Genomic DNA, 18,400 nt, shown 5'->3' on the forward strand with positions numbered 1-18,400 from the left:
ATTATGACTGGGATAGCTATGCAGATGGTAACTTGTAATTGGAAAAATTATGATCGCCTCAATTTTCCTTTTTGGTGGGCGAATTTATGCTCCAGCTATAGGTATGAAAAAATGAATGCTGACATGTTGGGGCATAGTAATTTATTTAAACTGGTTTGGGGCCCATTGACGTCTTTTATTACTTTATTATAGATACATGTCTTTTGTCTTTAATTTTTGTTTATTTCCATACACATCCAGGAAAGGGTGAGAGGGTGGGGGGTTATTTCTATCTTATTCTTGGCCCTTTGAGTATATACATAGAGGGTGGGTGGGAGGAGGGTGGGTTTACTTTACTATTTTATTTATTTATTTTTTTCCTCCTTCTTTATTCATTTTCAAATTTGACAATAAGTGCACAAAATAATATATTTCAACAAGTTATTACACAATAGCACTTTAATATCTACTACATACCCCCCTACCTCCCAACCTTCATCATATTTTCAATCAGAATATACACATGTTATAGAATATATTATAAACCACACAAAATGATATTCATAAATTCCTGATATCAGAAAGCAAGTGCTAATACTCTTCAATGTATGACTGCGGAAGAGACTCAGTGTTTCTCAGGAATTACCTGTGAAACTATCTATGGCAATATGCGTATTGTCATAGAGAAATACATCCTTGGTCTCATCTACCTCCGCTGCCAATTCACTATTTTCACTTAATTTTTTCACTCTTACTCTTTTATCACTCTTTTGATTTTCAAAGTATTATCTTGTATAAAAAAGAAGAAGGAGCACTTATCTTAGTAGTTTCTTCTGGTAATGTGAAATCACCGCAGAATGCAGTTTGCAAAAATCTAGCGCGATGGTAAGCTATCACGCTTAAAGAAGTCGGTCTCCTTTTCCAGAGTCTTGAAAAGGAAAACCTCTGGAAAAGGAGACCGACTTCTTTAAGCGTGATAGCTTACCATCGCACTAGATTTTTGCAAACTGCATTCTGCGGTGATTTCACATTACCAGAAGAAACAACTAAGATAAGTGCTCCTTCTTCTTTTTTATACAAGATAATACTTTGAAAATCAAAAGAGTGATAAAAGAGTAAGAGTGAAAAAATTAAGTGAAAATAGTGAATTGGCAGCGGAGGTAGATGAGACCAAGGATGTATTTCTCTATGACAATATGCATATTGCCATAGATAGTTTCACAGATAATTCCTGAGAAACACTGAGGTCTCTTCCGCAGTCATACATTGAAGACTATTAGCACTTGCTTTCTGGTATCGGGAATTTATGAATATCATTTTGTGTGGTTTATGATCTTTGAAGATATTCAGCTTGTATAGCGATAATAGAATATATTATAACATATTATGTAAAATTGTACCCAACACCCTCCCCCACAGCAGCTTGAAGATTATGAAAATCGTGGTAGGAGAAAGAATGTGAAACTTTTTGGGTTAGCTGAGAATTTAGAAGGGGGTAATCCGATTCAATTTTTAGAGAACCTGTTGTCCAAGATATTACAGTTAAATTTTAAACCCTCATTGAAATAGAGTGGGCACATCGAATACCTGCAAGGCGGTTTGAAAATCAAGGGAGACCAAGACCTCTAATTTTTAAATTATTAAGATATCAACAGGCGTTTGATATTTTAAAAGCGGCAAAAAGTGACAAAAATTTGAACTATAAAGGATCAAAAATTTGGTTTTTACCAGATTTTGCCAAAAATACAGCAAGTATAAGAAAACAATTCCTGGAAATGAGACCTAAATTAAAAGAAAAAGGATACAAGTATGGTCTTTATTATCCAGCTAAAATGAGAGTTTCTAGCGGAGATAAGTCTTTATTTTTTAGTGAGCCAGAGAAGTTGAAAGAATTCCTCTCAAAGACAGAACCTATGTCCTTTTAGGGCATTATGGATACATTACTATTTTAAATAGGGAAAGGTTATTGAAAGAATCTATGTATTTGTGTTTTTATTGATTAGTCATTGGGTGGGATAAAATGGTTGCTCATGTATGTCTGTAAGATGATATATTATATGTTTATATACTTGTGTATTGCACTGTTAATATTTGGAAAATCAATAAAGAATTAAAAAAAAAAAGATCTTAAAAGGTGGGATACCTTTAAGATCTTTTTGCGATAAGTTTTCATGTAGCACAAGTCAGATAAGTTTTAAACCTACTAATTATAAGTGTTCTACCATGGCTTCCTGATGCCCAAAAAATGTGATCGCTTTTAGTGATCCTCAAAAAATGTCGCTTACCTAACGTTTTTTTTTTAATGGGCACAGATGCTGTGCATATTATACATGCACAATATCTGCCCCATTAGAAAAAAAGCATCCCCCACCAAACTCTGCTGCTTGAGAAAAAATGGCAGAAAGAATGCCCACTCCCTCCTGACATAGCGACTCCCTGCCCCCCATGGCAGCAAAATGACAGGAGGGATGCCCGCTCCTCCTGCCACCAAAGGCCCACTCCTGCGCCAGATGCCCACCCCATACATCTCCTACTCTCCTCCTTTCCCCCTGAAAAAAAGGCAGGAGGGATGGCCACTCCCTCCTGCCACCAGAGGTCCCCAGAAACCCCACCCCCACCCTCTGAACCCCCCCATACCTTTTTAGAGAAATTGGCGTGGAAGGGAAGCTCAGTCTGTCCCGCTCATAGACCAGCCAGTTCAAAATGGCGAGTCTTTCCCTTCATGGTGTATCATGTGATGAACGGGGAGGGGCCTAGGTATCTGAGCTCAGGATACAAGGGGAAGGAGTCTAAGGCCCAGATAGGCCCTGATTGGTTCAGTCAAGCCATAGACTCCTCCCCCTTATATCCTGAGATACAGAGAGTGGAGCCTTAGGTGTCAGGGGAGGGGAGGGGCCTTAGATGTCAGTCAATCAGGGCTTTAGGCCCCTCCCCATGCATCACATGATGCACCAGGGAGGGAAAGGCCTGCCATTTTGAACTAGAGGGTGGGGTTTCATGGGACCTCTGTGACAGAAGGGAGTGGGCATCCCTCCTGTCTTTTTGGGGGGAGAGAGAAAGAGAATGGTAGAGGATGTTTGAATGGTGCCTGGCACTGGAGTGGGCATCCATCCTACCTTTTATGGAGAGGGCGCCTGGCACGGGGCTGGTGGGTGGGTCTTTGGTGGCAGGAAGTAGTGGGCATACCTTGTGCCGTTTTGCTGCTATGTGGGTGGGTCAGCATGGCAGAAGAGTAGGTATCCTTCCTGCCATTTTTGTCTCACAAGGGAGGGGCAAATGGCAGGAGGGAATGGCCATCCCTCCTGCCAATTTTCACTAGCATGGGGGGGGGGGGGATTCCCAGTACTGCGTTCATTAGGGGTCATTGGGGAGGGTAGTCATTAGGAGGCAGGGGGCTTTTTTAGTGGGGAAAATATTGTGCGTGTGTAACACACACAGCATCTGTGCCCATTAAAAAAAGAAAGAAAGAAAAGGTTTCCTGCCCTGAACAGCATGGCAGGAGGCTTTCCCCTGCCTCTCAGCTGTTTGGGCTTCCCCTGCTGGTTCTGCGCATGTGTGAGAGTCACTCTTACAGTGATCCATCGGATCGAAGAGTCAGGGATTACAGCAAACATCCACATGAATCATTTGCATGCAAACTTTTTAGTGCATCAATAGCTCTTTCTAAATCGGCCAAAAATCAGATCAGTGCAGACCCACACAATCTTACCAATCCTCTTAGTGCATCTAGGCCAATGTTGGAGTAATTGAAATCACTAGATAAATAAGCTCATACTCTAAGTACACATCTGAGGGAACCATCCATCCATCCAAGCACACAAACCAAGCAAACCTAACAGAGCAAAAAAAGGGGAAAAGAAAAATAAGTGGAGAAAAGACCTCAGTTGGGCTTTCATTTGTCAAAAACTTCACTTATGATCATACAGTACTTCAATGCTCTAACATCACTCCTAAGTTATGCACAAAACTAGTGCTGTAAATCCAAAAGGAGGTTGCACACACCCCAAGAAAAAGGGGCACTTGAGACACAGTTCCACCAGCAGCCAATAAAGCAGGTAAAGAAGACAGTACTTAGCTGCCGAAATCACTGATTCAGCGCCTCTGCCCCGCACTGCACAGACAGGGCCACAACAGTGACAGAAATATCCACAGGACCCAACAGGAACTGTCCTTGTTTCGCCGAACCTGCATCAAGGGTCAATGTTCACCAAACAGGCCCGCCATTCATACTGTGACACAAGGCAATAACCAGACACGGCAAAAAGCGCTGGTGAAATCATCCATTATTATACTGTTGCCCAATTTTCCAGCTTTCTTAATCTCTGAAAACATTTTTTCATCTGCCTGCTTTATAGTACTATACTTTACTTTATTTATATACCACTTATATCCTAAGTGGTTTACATTCAGGTACTTTATCATATTTCCCTATCTGTCCCGGTGGGCTCAAACTCTAGCTAGCTAGTCCCCACACACATAGCATTTCTATCCATATGGCTTCCACACTGCTATCTACGTAATGCTGAATGTTTGTTTGATTCCATTCTCTCTTTAACATATAGTGCAATCCCCCTCCAATTTAATCTATTCTACCCTTGCAATATAATTTGTACCCATGTAACACAGTGTCCCACTGATAGGCATCTTAGAAACCTGGTGGAAGGATAACAATTCTATCTATCTTATCATTCAGTGCTATATACTCCTAACTCTCCTATTTTATTTTTTAGGTTTCTAGAATTTGTATACAGACACTTCAAATAGTTTGTTTCCTTGTATCTACAGGCTGCTGAGATGACAGAGATAATTTGAGTCCTTTACTATGCCTTCCTTTTAAACACTCCTGACTTTCTTTCATCATTATCAAAACCTCTCTATTGGGACTCCCTAAATATCCTGTTTCAATAGTATCCTTCAAGGATACTCCACACCGAACTATCCACTCCTGGGCAACTGTCAGCTTTCCCCCACACCCATCTCAGTTTAAAAGCTGTTCTAGTTCTTTTTTAAACATTAGCGCCAGCAGCCTGATTCCATCACGGTTAAGGTGGAGTCCATCTTTTTGGAATAAGATCCCCCTTTCCCAGAGAGTTGATCAGTTCCTACCAAATCTAAATCCCTCATCCCTGAACCGTCGTCTCAACCATGCATTCTGGAGCTCTGCCTGCATTTTGCGTCCTGCATATGGAACTGGGAGCATTTCTGAAAATGCTACCCTAGTGGATCTGGGTTTTAGCTTTCTACCTAAGAGCCTAAATTTGGCTTTCAGAACCTCCCTCCCACATTTTCCTATGTCACTGGTACCTACATGTACCAAGACAGCCAGTTTCTCCCCAGCACTATCAAAAATCTTATCTAAGTGAAGCATGAGGTCTGCCACCTTCACACCAGGCAGGCAAGTGACCAGGTGATCCTCACATCCAGCAGCCACCCAGCTTTCTACATGCCTAATGATCAAATCACCAACTACAACTGTCCTAATCCTTCCTTCCTGAGCAGAAGCCCCTGGAGATATTGAGGATGCTCAGTGAGAGAGAATATTGCATCCTCTGGTGGGCAGGTCCTGACTACAGGATTATTTCCTACTTTACCAGAGTAATGCTTTCCTTTTAGGAGACCTCCCTCCTCCAAGGTAGCACAGCAGCTGCCAGACTAGAAGTGGGACTTCTCTACAACATCCCTGTAGGTCTCCTCTGTGTACTTTTGTGTCTCCTTCAGCTCCTCCAAGTCTGCTATTCTAGCCTCAAGGGAATGAACTCATTCTCCGAGAGCTAGGAGCTCTTTTCAGTGAGCACACACATATAACTACAGTGACACTCAGTGCAAGAGAATGGATAGCACCCCTCTTGCTGCTGGATTACTGTCTGCATCTTATTATTGAGTTGATTAATTAAATCCTATTAAGCTACTAGGAATATGTTAGACTAGTATAGCGAGACTTAGGGCTCCTTTTACAAAGGCGCGCTAGCGTTTTTAGCACACGCTAAAATGCCGTGCGCATTAACCGCTACCTCCTCCTCTTGAGCAGGCGGTAGTTTTTCGGGTAGCACACGCTACTCCAGTGCGTGCGCTAAAAAACGCTAGCGCACCTTTGTAAAAGGAGCTCCTAGTATTATATTATATGCTCTATTTAGTGTTTGTTCAAACGCTCGCTCTCCAATCTCCAACACAACCAAATCACTAGTAGGTCAAAAGATAATTTCTTCCTCACTTTATTTGCTTTCAAAGCAGGTCTAAATCTGGGCATGTTTTGGGACGCCCAATCAAATCATTTTGCTATCCGCTATGGCAGCAGAACATACATCCCCTAATGTCACCCATGTCATGTCTATAGAACGCCCGCTTTGCAGACGTCTTGATTTTGGTGAATGCTGCTTTATAAATTTTGTTTTAGTTATATGTTGATTTTTTGGATGTATTTCTTTTTTGAAAATGAGCCTGAAAGTCTTTTTTTTTTTTTTTTTAATCTTTATTCATTTTCAAATCAAAACAACAAGTGCACAAAAATACATCATACAAGTAATTCCAATATAGCACTATAATATCTAACACATAAAATCTAATACAGTGGTACCTTGGATTACGAGCATAATCCGTTCCAGGAGCATGCTCGTAATCCAAAATGCTCGTTTATCAAAGCGAGTTTCCCCATAGGAAATAATGGAAACTCGCTTTGATAGGTTCCCACCCTCCACCCCCCCAAGGCCAGCAGCGCTGTTCTCCTCCCACGAGAACCGGCATTGAGCCCCCCCCCCGCGAACCGGCACCCTCCCCCCCCCTGCCGCCATCGGGCATCCCCCCGCCGCGACCTGAGGTCCCCCAACCCACCCGAACCCTCTTCTTACTTCAGTGTAGCCTCCGCACCAGCAACGGCACCGGCACCAGCATGTCCTGCCGGTGCCCGAAGATCTGCCTCCTGTGCTGGGCCTTGAGCATGTGCGCATGCTCAAGGCCTGAGAGTTCACGTAGAGAACGTGAACTTTCAGGCCTTGTGCATGTGCACATGCTCAAGGCCCAGCACAGGAGGCCGATCTTCGGGCACCGGCAGGACATGCTGGTGCCGGTGCTGAGGCTACACTGAAGTAAGAAGAGGGTTCGGGTGGGTTGGGGGATCTCAGGTCGCGGCGGGGGGGGGTTGCCCGATGGCGGCGGGGGGAGGGTGCCGGATCGCAGGGGGGAAGGTGCCGGTTAGCGGTGGGGGGGGGGGGCGCTTGCAAATTGAGGTGCGCTCGGTTTCCGAGGCGCCGATTTTGCGAATGTTTTGCTCGTCTTGCAAAACACTCACAAACCGGTGCACTCGTAAACCGAGGTACCACTGTAGTGTAATAACCCCCACCCATCCACTCACCCTTCATCACATTTTCAACTAAAATAGAATATATACATGTTATATAACACATGCTTTCCCAACTTGTTGCAACAAGCAAATTCTACAGCTGGCAACTACAGTATCTCAAATAAACTGAAGCATCATACTTCTGCCCTCTACCCTACCTCACCAGAAAAGAAAAAAGGAAAACTCGATTAATGGAAAAAATGGGACAAAGAGCCACTAGCTAGTCAGTTATGATATGACTACTTATTAACATATTAAGGCTTAATCATTGGCTAAAACATGAAAAAAAAATCTGAAACAAAGCCAGGGGTCAGGGTCACTACGTTGCAAGAATTAAAGTCTGTACTCTCAGGCCAAGATTCATGCTACCATATCATTTGGGTGTTACTTACCATTTCTGACTTGCTGTTGCAATGAGCTGCTTCATATCTTTAGCTCCCTAATCTCATTTTTGACATAGTGCCCACAATACACTGCTAGCATGAGACTTATAAATACTAGTACGAAGTCCAACCACTGATTTACAGTAATCTAATCCCTTTTTACAATGTCTGCTTTACTGCTTTTTAGATAATGTGTATGTAGCTTGCATTATTCATACATACATTTTCTTTTGATTTACTGAACATAAAATGAACATAAGAAGTTGCCTCCGCTGAGGCAGACCAGAGGTCCATCTCGCCCAGCGGTCCGCTCCCGCGGCGGCCCATCAGGCCCTTTTGCCTGAGCAGTGGTCCCTGACTAGCTTTATAACCTATCTCTACTCCTATTCCTGTACTTTACCTCTACTCCTCCTATCCCTATAACCCATCTCTACACTTATCTATACCCCTCAATCCCTTTGTCCTCTAGGAACCTATCCAAGCCTTCCTTGAAGCCCTGTACAGTGCACCTATCTACCACAGCCTCTGGAAGCACATTCCATGTATCTACCACCCTCTGGGTGAAAAATAATTTCCTAGCGTTTGTTTTAAACCTGTCCCCTTTCAATTTCTCCGAGTGCCCCCTTGTACTTGTGGTCCCCTTTAGTTTGAAAAATCTGTCCCTGTCTACTTTCTCTATGCCTTTCAGGATCTTGAAGGTTTCTATCATGTCTCCCCTAAGTCTCCGTTTTTCCAGGGAGAACAGTCCTAACTGTTTCAATCTGTCAGTATATGAGAGATTCTCCATACCCTTTATCAGCTTAGTAGCTCTTCTCTGGACTCCCTCAAGTACCGCCATGTCCTTTTTGAGGTACGGCGACCAGTACTGGACACAGTATTCCAGATGTGGCCGCACCATTGCACGATATAGTGGCAGGATGACTTCCTTCGACCTGGTGGTGATACCCTTTTTAATGATACCCAACATTTTGTTTGCTTTCTTCGAGGCTGCGGCGCACTGCGCTGACGCCTTCAGTGTTGTGTCAACCATCACTCCCAGGTCTCTTTCAAGGTTACTTACCCCAAGTAGTGATCCCCCCATTTTGTAGCTGAACATCGGGTTTTTCTTCCCCACATGCAAGACCTTGCATTTCCCTATGTTGAAGCTCATTTGCCACTTTTTGGCCCACTCTTCCAGTGTCGTTAGATCCTTTTGGAGATCTTCGCAGTCTTCCATGGTTTTAACCCTGCTGTATAGTTTGGTGTCATCCGCAAATTTAATGACCTCACATTTTGTTCCCTCCTCTAGGTCGTTTATGTAGACATTGAACAGGAGCGGTCCCAGCACTGACCCCTGCGGAACCCCACTCGTGACCCATTTCCAGTCTGAGTAGTGCCCCTTTATTCCAACCCTCTGCTTCCTGTCCGCCAGCCAGTTTTTGATCCATCGGTGGACCTCCCCTTGCACCCCGTGGTTCCATATCTTCTTAAGCAGTCTTTCGTGTGGTACCTTGTCGAAGGCTTTTTGGAAGTCAAGGTAAATGATGTCTATAGATTCCCCTTTATCTACCTGGCTGTTTACCCCCTCAAAGAAGTACAATAAGTTTGTAAGGCATGACCTACCCTTACAGAAACCATGCTGACTCGACTCTAGCTGCCCATTGTTTTCAATGAGTTCACAGATGCTGTCCTTAACCAGCGTTTCCATCATCTTTCCTGGGACCGAGGTCAAGCTCACCGGCCTGTAGTTTCCTGGGTCACCCCTTGAACCCTTCTTGAAGATGGGCGTGACATTCCAGTCCTCCGGGATCTCTCCAGTTTTTAGGGATAGGTTGAATATTTGTCGAAGTGGCTCTGCTATTTCGTTCCTTTGTTCCTTGAGTACCCTTGGGTGAATGCCGTCCGGACCCGGCGATTTGTCGCTCTTTAGCCTGTCTATCTGCCTGAATACATCCTCTTGGCTTACCTCTAATCTGACCAGCTTAACATCTCGGTCTCCATTTATGATCTCCTCAGGTTCCGGAATGTTGGTTGTGTCTTCCCTCGTAAAGACTGACGTGAAGAACTCATTTAACTTGTCCGCTATCTCTTTTTTATCTTTTACCACTCCCTTTCTGTCTCCATCATCTAAGGGTCCCACTTCCTCCCTAGCCGGTTGTTTCCCCTTATTGTACCTGAAGAATGATTTGAAGTTTTTTGCTTCTCCCGCCAGTCTCTCTTCGTATTCTCTTTTGGCTTTTCTAACCACTCGGTGGCACTCCCTTTGGTGTTCTTTGTGCTCCTTATGGTTTTCCTTTGTTCGGTCTTTTTTCCATATTTTGAACGATGATTTCTTGTCACTTATCGCCTTCCTCACTGCATTTGTTATCCACACTGGGTTTTTAGTTCTATTCTTTTTGCACCCTTTCCTGAACTTGGGGACGCACAGGTTTTGTGCTTCGTGCACAGTGTCCTTGAGTAGGTTCCAGGCTTTTTCTACGGACTCCATCTTCCTTGTATTGCCGTTGAGTTTCTTTCCCACCATCTTCCTCATGGCATCATAATTCCCTTTTTTGAAGTTGAGTGCCATCGTTGTGGTTCTTTTCACCTTTACTGATCCAATTTCAAGCCTGCACTGGATCATGTTGTGATCGCTGTTTCCTAGTGGGGCTAATACCGCCACCTCCTTTGCGGTATTAGCCCCACTAATACCGTTGAAAATTAGTGTCCATTGAAAATTAGGTCAAGAGTAGCGTCTCCCCGTGTTGGTTCTGTGACAAGCTGTTCCATGAAACAGTCCCTCGTGACCTCCAGGAATTTGGTCTCCCTCATGCAGTTTGAGTGCCCAATATTCCAGTCTATCCCAGGGTAGTTGAAGTCCCCCATCACCACCACTCTTCCACTTTTGCATACCTGCTTCAGTTCCGCCTCCAGGTCCTGGTCGATTTCTTCCGGTTGTCCAGGTGGGCGGTAGTACAGACCCAATTTTATGTCTGCTCCAGGTCCTCCCGGTAGCTTAACCCATAGTGATTCCAAGCCATCCGCCCTTACTGTTGTTTCCATCCTGGTTGAGGGTATGGAATCTTTTATGTATAGCGCTATTCCTCCACCCTTTTTGTGTGTTCTGTCTCTCCTGTATAGTTTATACCCTGTTATGGCCACATCCCATTTATTGTCATCAGTCCACCATGTTTCTGTGATTCCAATTATGTCTGTGTCCTTCTTGCTGGCTATGACCTCCAGCTCTCCCATTTTGGCCCTTAGGCTCCTGGCATTAGTGTATAGGCAATGTAAGTCCCGGTTGTTTGCCCTCCCTGTTGGTTTTCCTTGTGTTTTGGCACTCCTGCAGGCCCCCTCATGGGTTGCCAGTCCCCGAGCCTCATCTCGGTCATCCTCCTCCTGCGGTGTGTCTGTGTCGTCCTCAACCTGTTTCCCCATTTTTGGTTGCCGCTCTGGCTCCTGATGTTCTCCATTGATCCTGCTTGCTAGTTTCATTTGTGCCCTGGGCCCCTGCGTTGCGTCCTTAGGTCCTTTTTCAATAATCTCCCACTCAGTCCCGAGCTCTCTTTCACAATGTCTTTGCCCCTCTGGCTCCTGTTGTTCTTTGTTGATCCCGCTTGCTGGTTCCATTTGTGCCCTGGGCCCCTGTAATGCGTCCATATGTCCTTTCTCCAAAAAGTCCCACTCAGTCCTGAGCCCTCTTATACAATGTCCCTGCTCAGTATCCTTACTTGATACTGTTGTCCGACGTGTCGAGGTCAGATCGACTATCGGCTTTCCCCCTCTCCTCAGTTTAAAGCCAAGTCTATGACGCTCTGGACGTTGCGTGCCAGCATCCTCGTCCCAGCCGTGCTCAGGTGCAGACCAGGTCCTGGTCCTGTAGAGCTCCTGTAGAGCTTGCTCTTCCCCAAGAAGGTTGTCCAGTTCCTAACAAAGTGGAACTGGACAAAATGAAAAATGAAAAAATGAAAATCAACTTTTTCATAAAGAATGCTTCTCAGTTCTTCAGAATGGCTGTTCTAATACTTTGTTTACTTTTATCCTTGTGATTAATTACACTAACACAATGATTTTAAGAAAAGAATTAGTTCTGAATAACAAAGTATTTCCTAGACTAGGCTAAACAATGCATGCAGTGGGGTCTCCACTACTAAGCAGCTAATCTTAAAGTAGTAACCTCTTATCTGGGAAATTCAGTATTGTAACAGTAAATCTCTTTAAAGTGGGGCTGGATATCTCCTGGGTCAGGCAAAGACCTGTCTTACAGCATGAGAAAATAAAGCTATTTTAACGTGGTTTAGGAAATTTGTATAATTGAAACCAATATTAAGCCCAACCTTGCATAACAGTGAGTTGATCATTTCCACTTGAAGTGAAAATGGCAGTCTGTCTATGTCTAGTTGAAAACACAGCAGTTCGTCTGATTTTCAGACTGAACAAATTGGAACATATAACACCTTATTATAGGATTCTGCATTGCCTTCCCTTTGAGGCTAGAGTGTTTTGCAAGCTGGGATGTTTATGTTTCAAGGTCTTGCATGACATGGCCCCCAGGTATTTAGTGGAACATTCATTTTTCCTGTCTCAAGATGTTCAGTACAGATTTCCACTATATTTGAATTGCCCTCGGCTAGAGGCTGTCACTACAAAAGATACCACAAACGACTGTTAGCTTATCAATTGGCACTCTAGGATCTGATTTTTTGTAAACTTCTCATCATCTCAGCATCTTATATTAAAGTCCTATTTATTTAGTAAGTTCTTATGACATCTTTATGAATGATGTTTTGCAAAGATTAATATGTCCAGACCATTGGTAGTTTGCTGTTGTTGTTCAGCTTTTCTTTAATTGTCAACCTCATGGATCTGCAGGGTTTTGTGGGATATAAAGTTAAAAGGATTCCGTACAAACGTAAGGAAGTTCTTCTTCACCCAGAGAGTGGTAGAAATCTGGAACGCTCTTCTGGAGGCTGTTATAGGGGAAAACATCCTCCAGGGATTCAAGACAAAGTTAGACAAGTTCCTGCTGAATCAGAACGTATGCAGGTAAGGTTAGACTCACTAGGGCACTGGTCGTTGACATAAGGGCCGCTGCAGGAGTGGACTGCTGGGCACGATGGACCACTGGTTGGACCCAGCAGCGGCAATTCTTATGTTCTTATGTTATAATGACAGTACTACAAAGAAAAATGCCTAGTAGACTCCAGGCAGGCAATGATTGGCAAGGGAAAAATCAGTTGATAATCCGTAAGTGATTACAGACAGTATGAAGGAATACAAGGAATAACTGCACCTGAAAGATAATTCAAAATTCCCTAATGAAGAATCTTAAAATCTAAAAGAAGGATCTTAAATTAATATTGAAACAAAACTGGAAGCCAACGTAAACATATCAATAATGGTTGGACATGGCTGAATCTCCAGGCACAACACAGAAAATGGGCTGCTGGAGTTTGTAACATCTGAAGATGTTTTAACTGTTTTAGAGGAACTCTGGACATAAACTCTGTTACAGTAATCCATTTTAGAAAATAAAAACTCATGAAGTAAGCACATAATTTCAGTATTAAAGAGACTACAAACTGTTTGTGTCCCGAAAGAAAGTTTCAAATCAATTATAACCCCTAAATAAACAAATCAACAGGCTGAATGGAGAATTAAATAAAAAGGCATCTTAAATTGTTGTTGGCAGACCCAGTGTGAAAAGTAAATGCTGCTCAATTTTCATGCAGTCAGGACTAGTGATTCAAAATTTGGATGCAGAATGGAATTCCATTCTGTGTTTTTAAAGCTGTAAAGGGTGTGAAGGCTGCACAGAGGAATAACCGATAGCCCTTTGAGTAGAAAATATTCCCAAAAGGATGCTAAGGGAATCAATGCAGACATAAGTGCCAGCTCTGTGGGTTCTTGAGCACTCCCAATAACTTGTATTGTGCAAGCTTCTTTAACGTGACCAGGGAACATTGACTTGTGTTGACTTTCATATCTTCAATAATTTGGAGAAGTTGGCTCCTATGAATGCAGACAGCTGTTTTTGAAACTTATGCAGGGTTTCTGCTATAAGAAGACTAGGAGGATAAGCACAAATGAGTAGATAAGTCCATTTTAAGGTCATTGCATCTCTTGTCAGCTGATATAAGGATATACATACTGAATAATAAAGGGACAGCATTGTGTTTTCAGAGCTGGGGCACTAGAGCAGAGGTGTAACACCAGTAAAAGTGAATAGCACTAAAAAAAACATAAATACAGTGAGCCATAAGAAGAATATGGCAACAATGTTTATTGTAAATCCAACATGGCCTGTTTTTCAGTGAATTGCCTGAGGCAGGGGATATCCAATGATCTCACTGTCAATTTGTCTCCAAACATACACTGCTAACAGTGTGATGGCAATGGCTATATTTGTGGAAACACAATTTGATGCTGTATTTGCCAAAATTGTCCCATCTTGGAGATTTTAAAGAGTATCAACAAATCTTCCCATTTTCCAGAATCAAAATTGCTCCAATGAAACTGCCCACCTCAAACACTTGCCAAACAGGTTTGAGGACCTACCATATAATGATGACCTTGCAGACTTCACACCACCTTGAAGAAAGCCACTGCATGATGGCTGAAATACTGGTTTCACTCCATTGGACTTGGTACAACTCAGACAGCTGCAATGGTAATCTTTTAGTCTATTAGTTTATTTTAATCTTTACCTGTCAATGATCTTCAAAGGCACAAAAATTAATTTTTCTTTTAAGGACTTGGTTACTTACCTCCTTGACTGAATTAATTCCCTGTTTGTGTGATCAAACCTATTTTTTGTGATGGAGCTGTGATGCATGCCTTCCAGTCCTCTGGTGCTGGAAAGTGTGGGGATGTGAAAGAAGCCTGAAAAGCTCACAGTGTCCCCATAGAACCCTCTGCTGGAGCTGCTAGAAGTATGTACTGTAGATGAACCTTTCTGTGTTCTGCTGCTGGAATGACTACAGAAGCTCTAGAGTCCTCTTATGGGGTTTCTGGGAGATGTATTCATATAAGGGGCAATTCTATACAGAATGACAAAAGCTAGATGCCAAGATGCAGTGTGCTGAGCATGAATTCTATAACAGCTTCTGGGTGCCCAGATTTTGATATAGAATACTAGAATAAGTTGGCATTTACACCCCAACTGTTAAGCAAGCCCACTTATGCCATATCAATAGCAGGTGAAAATATACACACCCACCTGCAGCAGTTCATAAGAACATAAGAATTGCCGTTGCTTGGTCAGACCAATGGTCCATCCTGCTCAGCAGTCCGCTAACACGGGGGCCCGAAGGTCAAGACCAGTGCTCCAAATGAGTCCAGTCTCACCAGTTTAGCATGAACTTGTCCAACTTTGTCTTGAAATCCTGAAGGGTGTTTTCCCCTATAACAGACTCCGGAAGAGCATTCCAGTTTTCTACCACTCTCTGGGTGAAAAAGAATTTCCTTACGTTTGTACGGAATCTATCCCCTTTCAATTTTAGAGAGTGTTCTCTCGTTCTCCCTACCTTGGAGAGGGTGAACAGTCTGTCTTTCTCTACCAAGTCTATTCCCTTCAGTATTTTGAATGTTTCGATCATGTCCCCTCTTTTCAAGGGAGAAGAGGCCCAGCTTCTCCAATCTCTCACTGTACGACAACTCCTCCATCCCCTTAACCATTTTAGTCGCTCTTCTCTGGACCCTTTCGAGTAGTACTGTGTCCTTCTTCATGTACGGCGACCAGTGCTGGTCACAGTACTCCAGGTGAGGGTGCACCATAGCCCGGTACAACAGCATTATAACCTTCTCTGATCTGTTCGTGATCCCCTTCTTGATCATTACTAGCATTCTGTTCATCCTTTTTGCCGCCACAGCACATTGTGCAGATTGCTTCATGGACTTGTCGATCAGAACTCCCAAGTCCCTTTCCTGGGAGGTCTCTCCAAGTACCGCCACGGACATCCTGTATTCGTGCATGAGATTTTTGTTCCCGACACTTTGCACTTATCCACATTGAACCTCATCTGCCATGTTGATGCCCATTTCTCGAGCTTGATTATGTCACGTTGCAGATCTTCGCAATCCCCCTGTGTCTTCACTACTCCGTATAACTTCGTATTGTCCGCAAATTTAATCACCTCACTCGTCGTACTAATGTCCAGATCATTTATAAAGATGTTGAAGAGCACAGCTCCAAGCACCGAGCCCTGCGGCATCCCACTGGTGACGCTCTTCCAGTCTGAGAATTGTCTATTTACCCCCACTCTCTGTTTCCCTATGCTCCAGACAGTTTTTAATACACGTGAGTATTTCACCCTCAATTCCATGGCATGCGATTTTCTGAAGGAAAAATTATGTTCTTACCTGTTAACTTTCTTTCCTTTAGTCACAGCAGATGAATCCAGAGCTGGTTGATGGACCTAATCCTACTAGTCTCTGGATGGATTCATCTGCTGTTGATGACAAGGAAGTAATCATTCATGTGGAACTTTGTCGAATGCTTTCTGAAAATCCAGATATACAATGTCGACCAGGTCGCCCTTGTCTATCTGCCTGTTTACTCCCTCGAAGAAGTGCAGCAAGTTCGTCAGGCAAGATCTGCCTTTACTGAAACCGTGCTGGCTGGTCCTCTTCAGATTGTGTCCATCAAGGTTATCAATGATGCGATCCTCTATCAGCATATAATTAATAGTATTGTATAAGGTATGCATGCAATTGTTGGACATGTCCATGTCCAACCGCCTGTGAATGCCCCCTTGAATTTAAACTCTACGAAGTTCTATGCTAAAGTTACATAATGCCAATTAACACTCAACTAGCACCTATCTGTTTAATTGTAACAATTGTGTCTGTAAATGCTAGTATTCTAAAACTTAAGCTTGTATATTGGCACCTAACCTTACTACTACTTATCATTTCTATAGAACTGCCAGAAGTATGCAGCACTGTACATTAAACATGTAAGAGATAATCCCTGCTTGATAGAGCTTACAACCTTAGATAACCTGGTATAGAATGAGGGGGATGAGTCACTTCAGCTGCAGGAAAGAGTGTGGGACTGTGGAAAATGAAGTCTAGATAGCTTCCGATGTCTTCTGAAGGGGTCTACAGTGTCATCACAAGCAACCATTTGGTCTTCACTTTGCAATGCCATAGTCTCTGCCACAATATCTTAGCTAGGGGACTCCTCAGTAGAGAATGACACAGGGATAGAATTTGTCCTTGTCCCTGCAAATAACCGAGGGAAACCATCCCGTATCATTCTTTGGTGTCTATCTCAACCCCAGTCCTTCCACAACAGCATTCTTCAATGCAAAGCTTGAGGGTCAGTGGTTATGTTCATTCATACTCTGATTCTTCCCTCTCTTCTTAAAGAATGATGTGGGGATTGTTTCCCGTGGGGACAGGAACAAATTCTGTCCCCACTGGCCACGTCAACAAAGGGGAATAGTGGTGGCAGTGTTTCTTCTGGAGTTCTTAGATGGCAGCCTGGCCAGACTGCATCTCTAGCTCTTTTCCTGGATGGCTCTTCTCTTCCTCTTCTACTTTGTTCACACTGTATGCCTGGGAAAGCAGGTGCTTAAAGCTAGAATGTTCCTCCTCCTCTGCTGTTTTGCTGCTGATTGCAATATTGAATTACGTGGTTCAAATTTTACACTCAGTACCAGTGTGTGTGTGCATGTGCGCACACTGGAGAGCTGCTTCGAAGTGGGAAGAGGAGAGGGAGAGAGGAAAAGTAAAGAGCCTACTACTTATGCCAGCTGCTTTCCACAGTGTGACCAAGCTGAACATATGCTAAATGTAGGTGTCAGGTCTGATTTTCCTAGTCACCATGGTGACCTGGCACCTGGGTTTTGAGAAGTCCTGTTTAGAGAGATGCTCACAACACTCAGAGCCATTCAACTTGAGGCTGCTGGTTCATATTTCAGCTAAAGTGACCTATGTGAAATGAAACATTGCTTTTAGTTCAGTCTAATCCTAGCTAAGTTAGCCTATGTGTAAGGAGATGGTAGACTCGGCCCACTTCCAAGATTGAAAGTAGAAGCATTTACATTGTGGCTCCAATCAGATTCCTATCAATCTGTGAATTCTACTGTGCATACCACTTGCCACTGACTTGTGACAAGTAGAAGGAGAATAAGAGAGAGAAACTACTTTTGTCATTCCCATTTTGCCTTTGTGAGAAAAATGTGTGGTTCAGAATAGATATCCCTCCAGCTTAATTGGTACATTTATCATAGTTTAAAAATATAAAATATGACACTGGACCTGGCAGGTAGTGGCTAGCATGCAGACAAACACAAGATCTAACACACATCACTATTCTCCATAAATAAAGATTAAAAGCATTCATTACTCAAACTGTGATACAATGTAATATTTTTAGTATACTGTACATGGTTTCAAGTAAAAAACAACAACCAAAAAACCAACAATTGTACAATCTCTTACTTCCAAGATTCCATCTTCAGGTAAGTCTGTGCAGTGGATTGCATTCTGTATCTTATTCTTCCCAAAGCGAGCACGGAGTGTTTGAGAACGAAGATGACGAGCTATTTCCTATCACACAAACAGCAAAGAACATTTACCAATTATAGTAAAAATTTGCATTCTTAACATATGTGCACTTTTGTATTAAGGCTCTTCAAAAAGTTTCTGCACTTTCATATTTTTGCGGGAAACAGTTGGGGTGGCTCACCTTGCAGGTAGAGGATGAGCTGTTACGCTGTGGTGAAGATGGCACAGA

At 43.2% G+C, this 18,400-nt stretch overlaps 1 protein-coding gene across 4 annotated transcripts in view; it reads right to left on the minus strand.

The window, feature by feature from the left end:
* The window catches only part of NME7 (NME/NM23 family member 7), a 237,040-nt gene that overhangs the window by 16,833 nt on the left and 201,807 nt on the right, over positions 1–18,400 (minus strand). For all 4 annotated transcript variants that reach the window (XM_033942041.1, XM_033942040.1, XM_033942044.1 and 1 more), the window contains exon 11: positions 18,106–18,213. In XM_033942041.1, coding sequence (XP_033797932.1) covers positions 18,106–18,213 — 108 coding nt within the window. The remainder of the gene's footprint in view (positions 1–18,105; positions 18,214–18,400) is intronic.

This window comes from Geotrypetes seraphini, chromosome 4 (assembly GCF_902459505.1).
Source record: "Geotrypetes seraphini chromosome 4, aGeoSer1.1, whole genome shotgun sequence".
In the NCBI taxonomy this organism is placed as follows: Eukaryota; Metazoa; Chordata; class Amphibia; order Gymnophiona; family Dermophiidae; genus Geotrypetes; species Geotrypetes seraphini.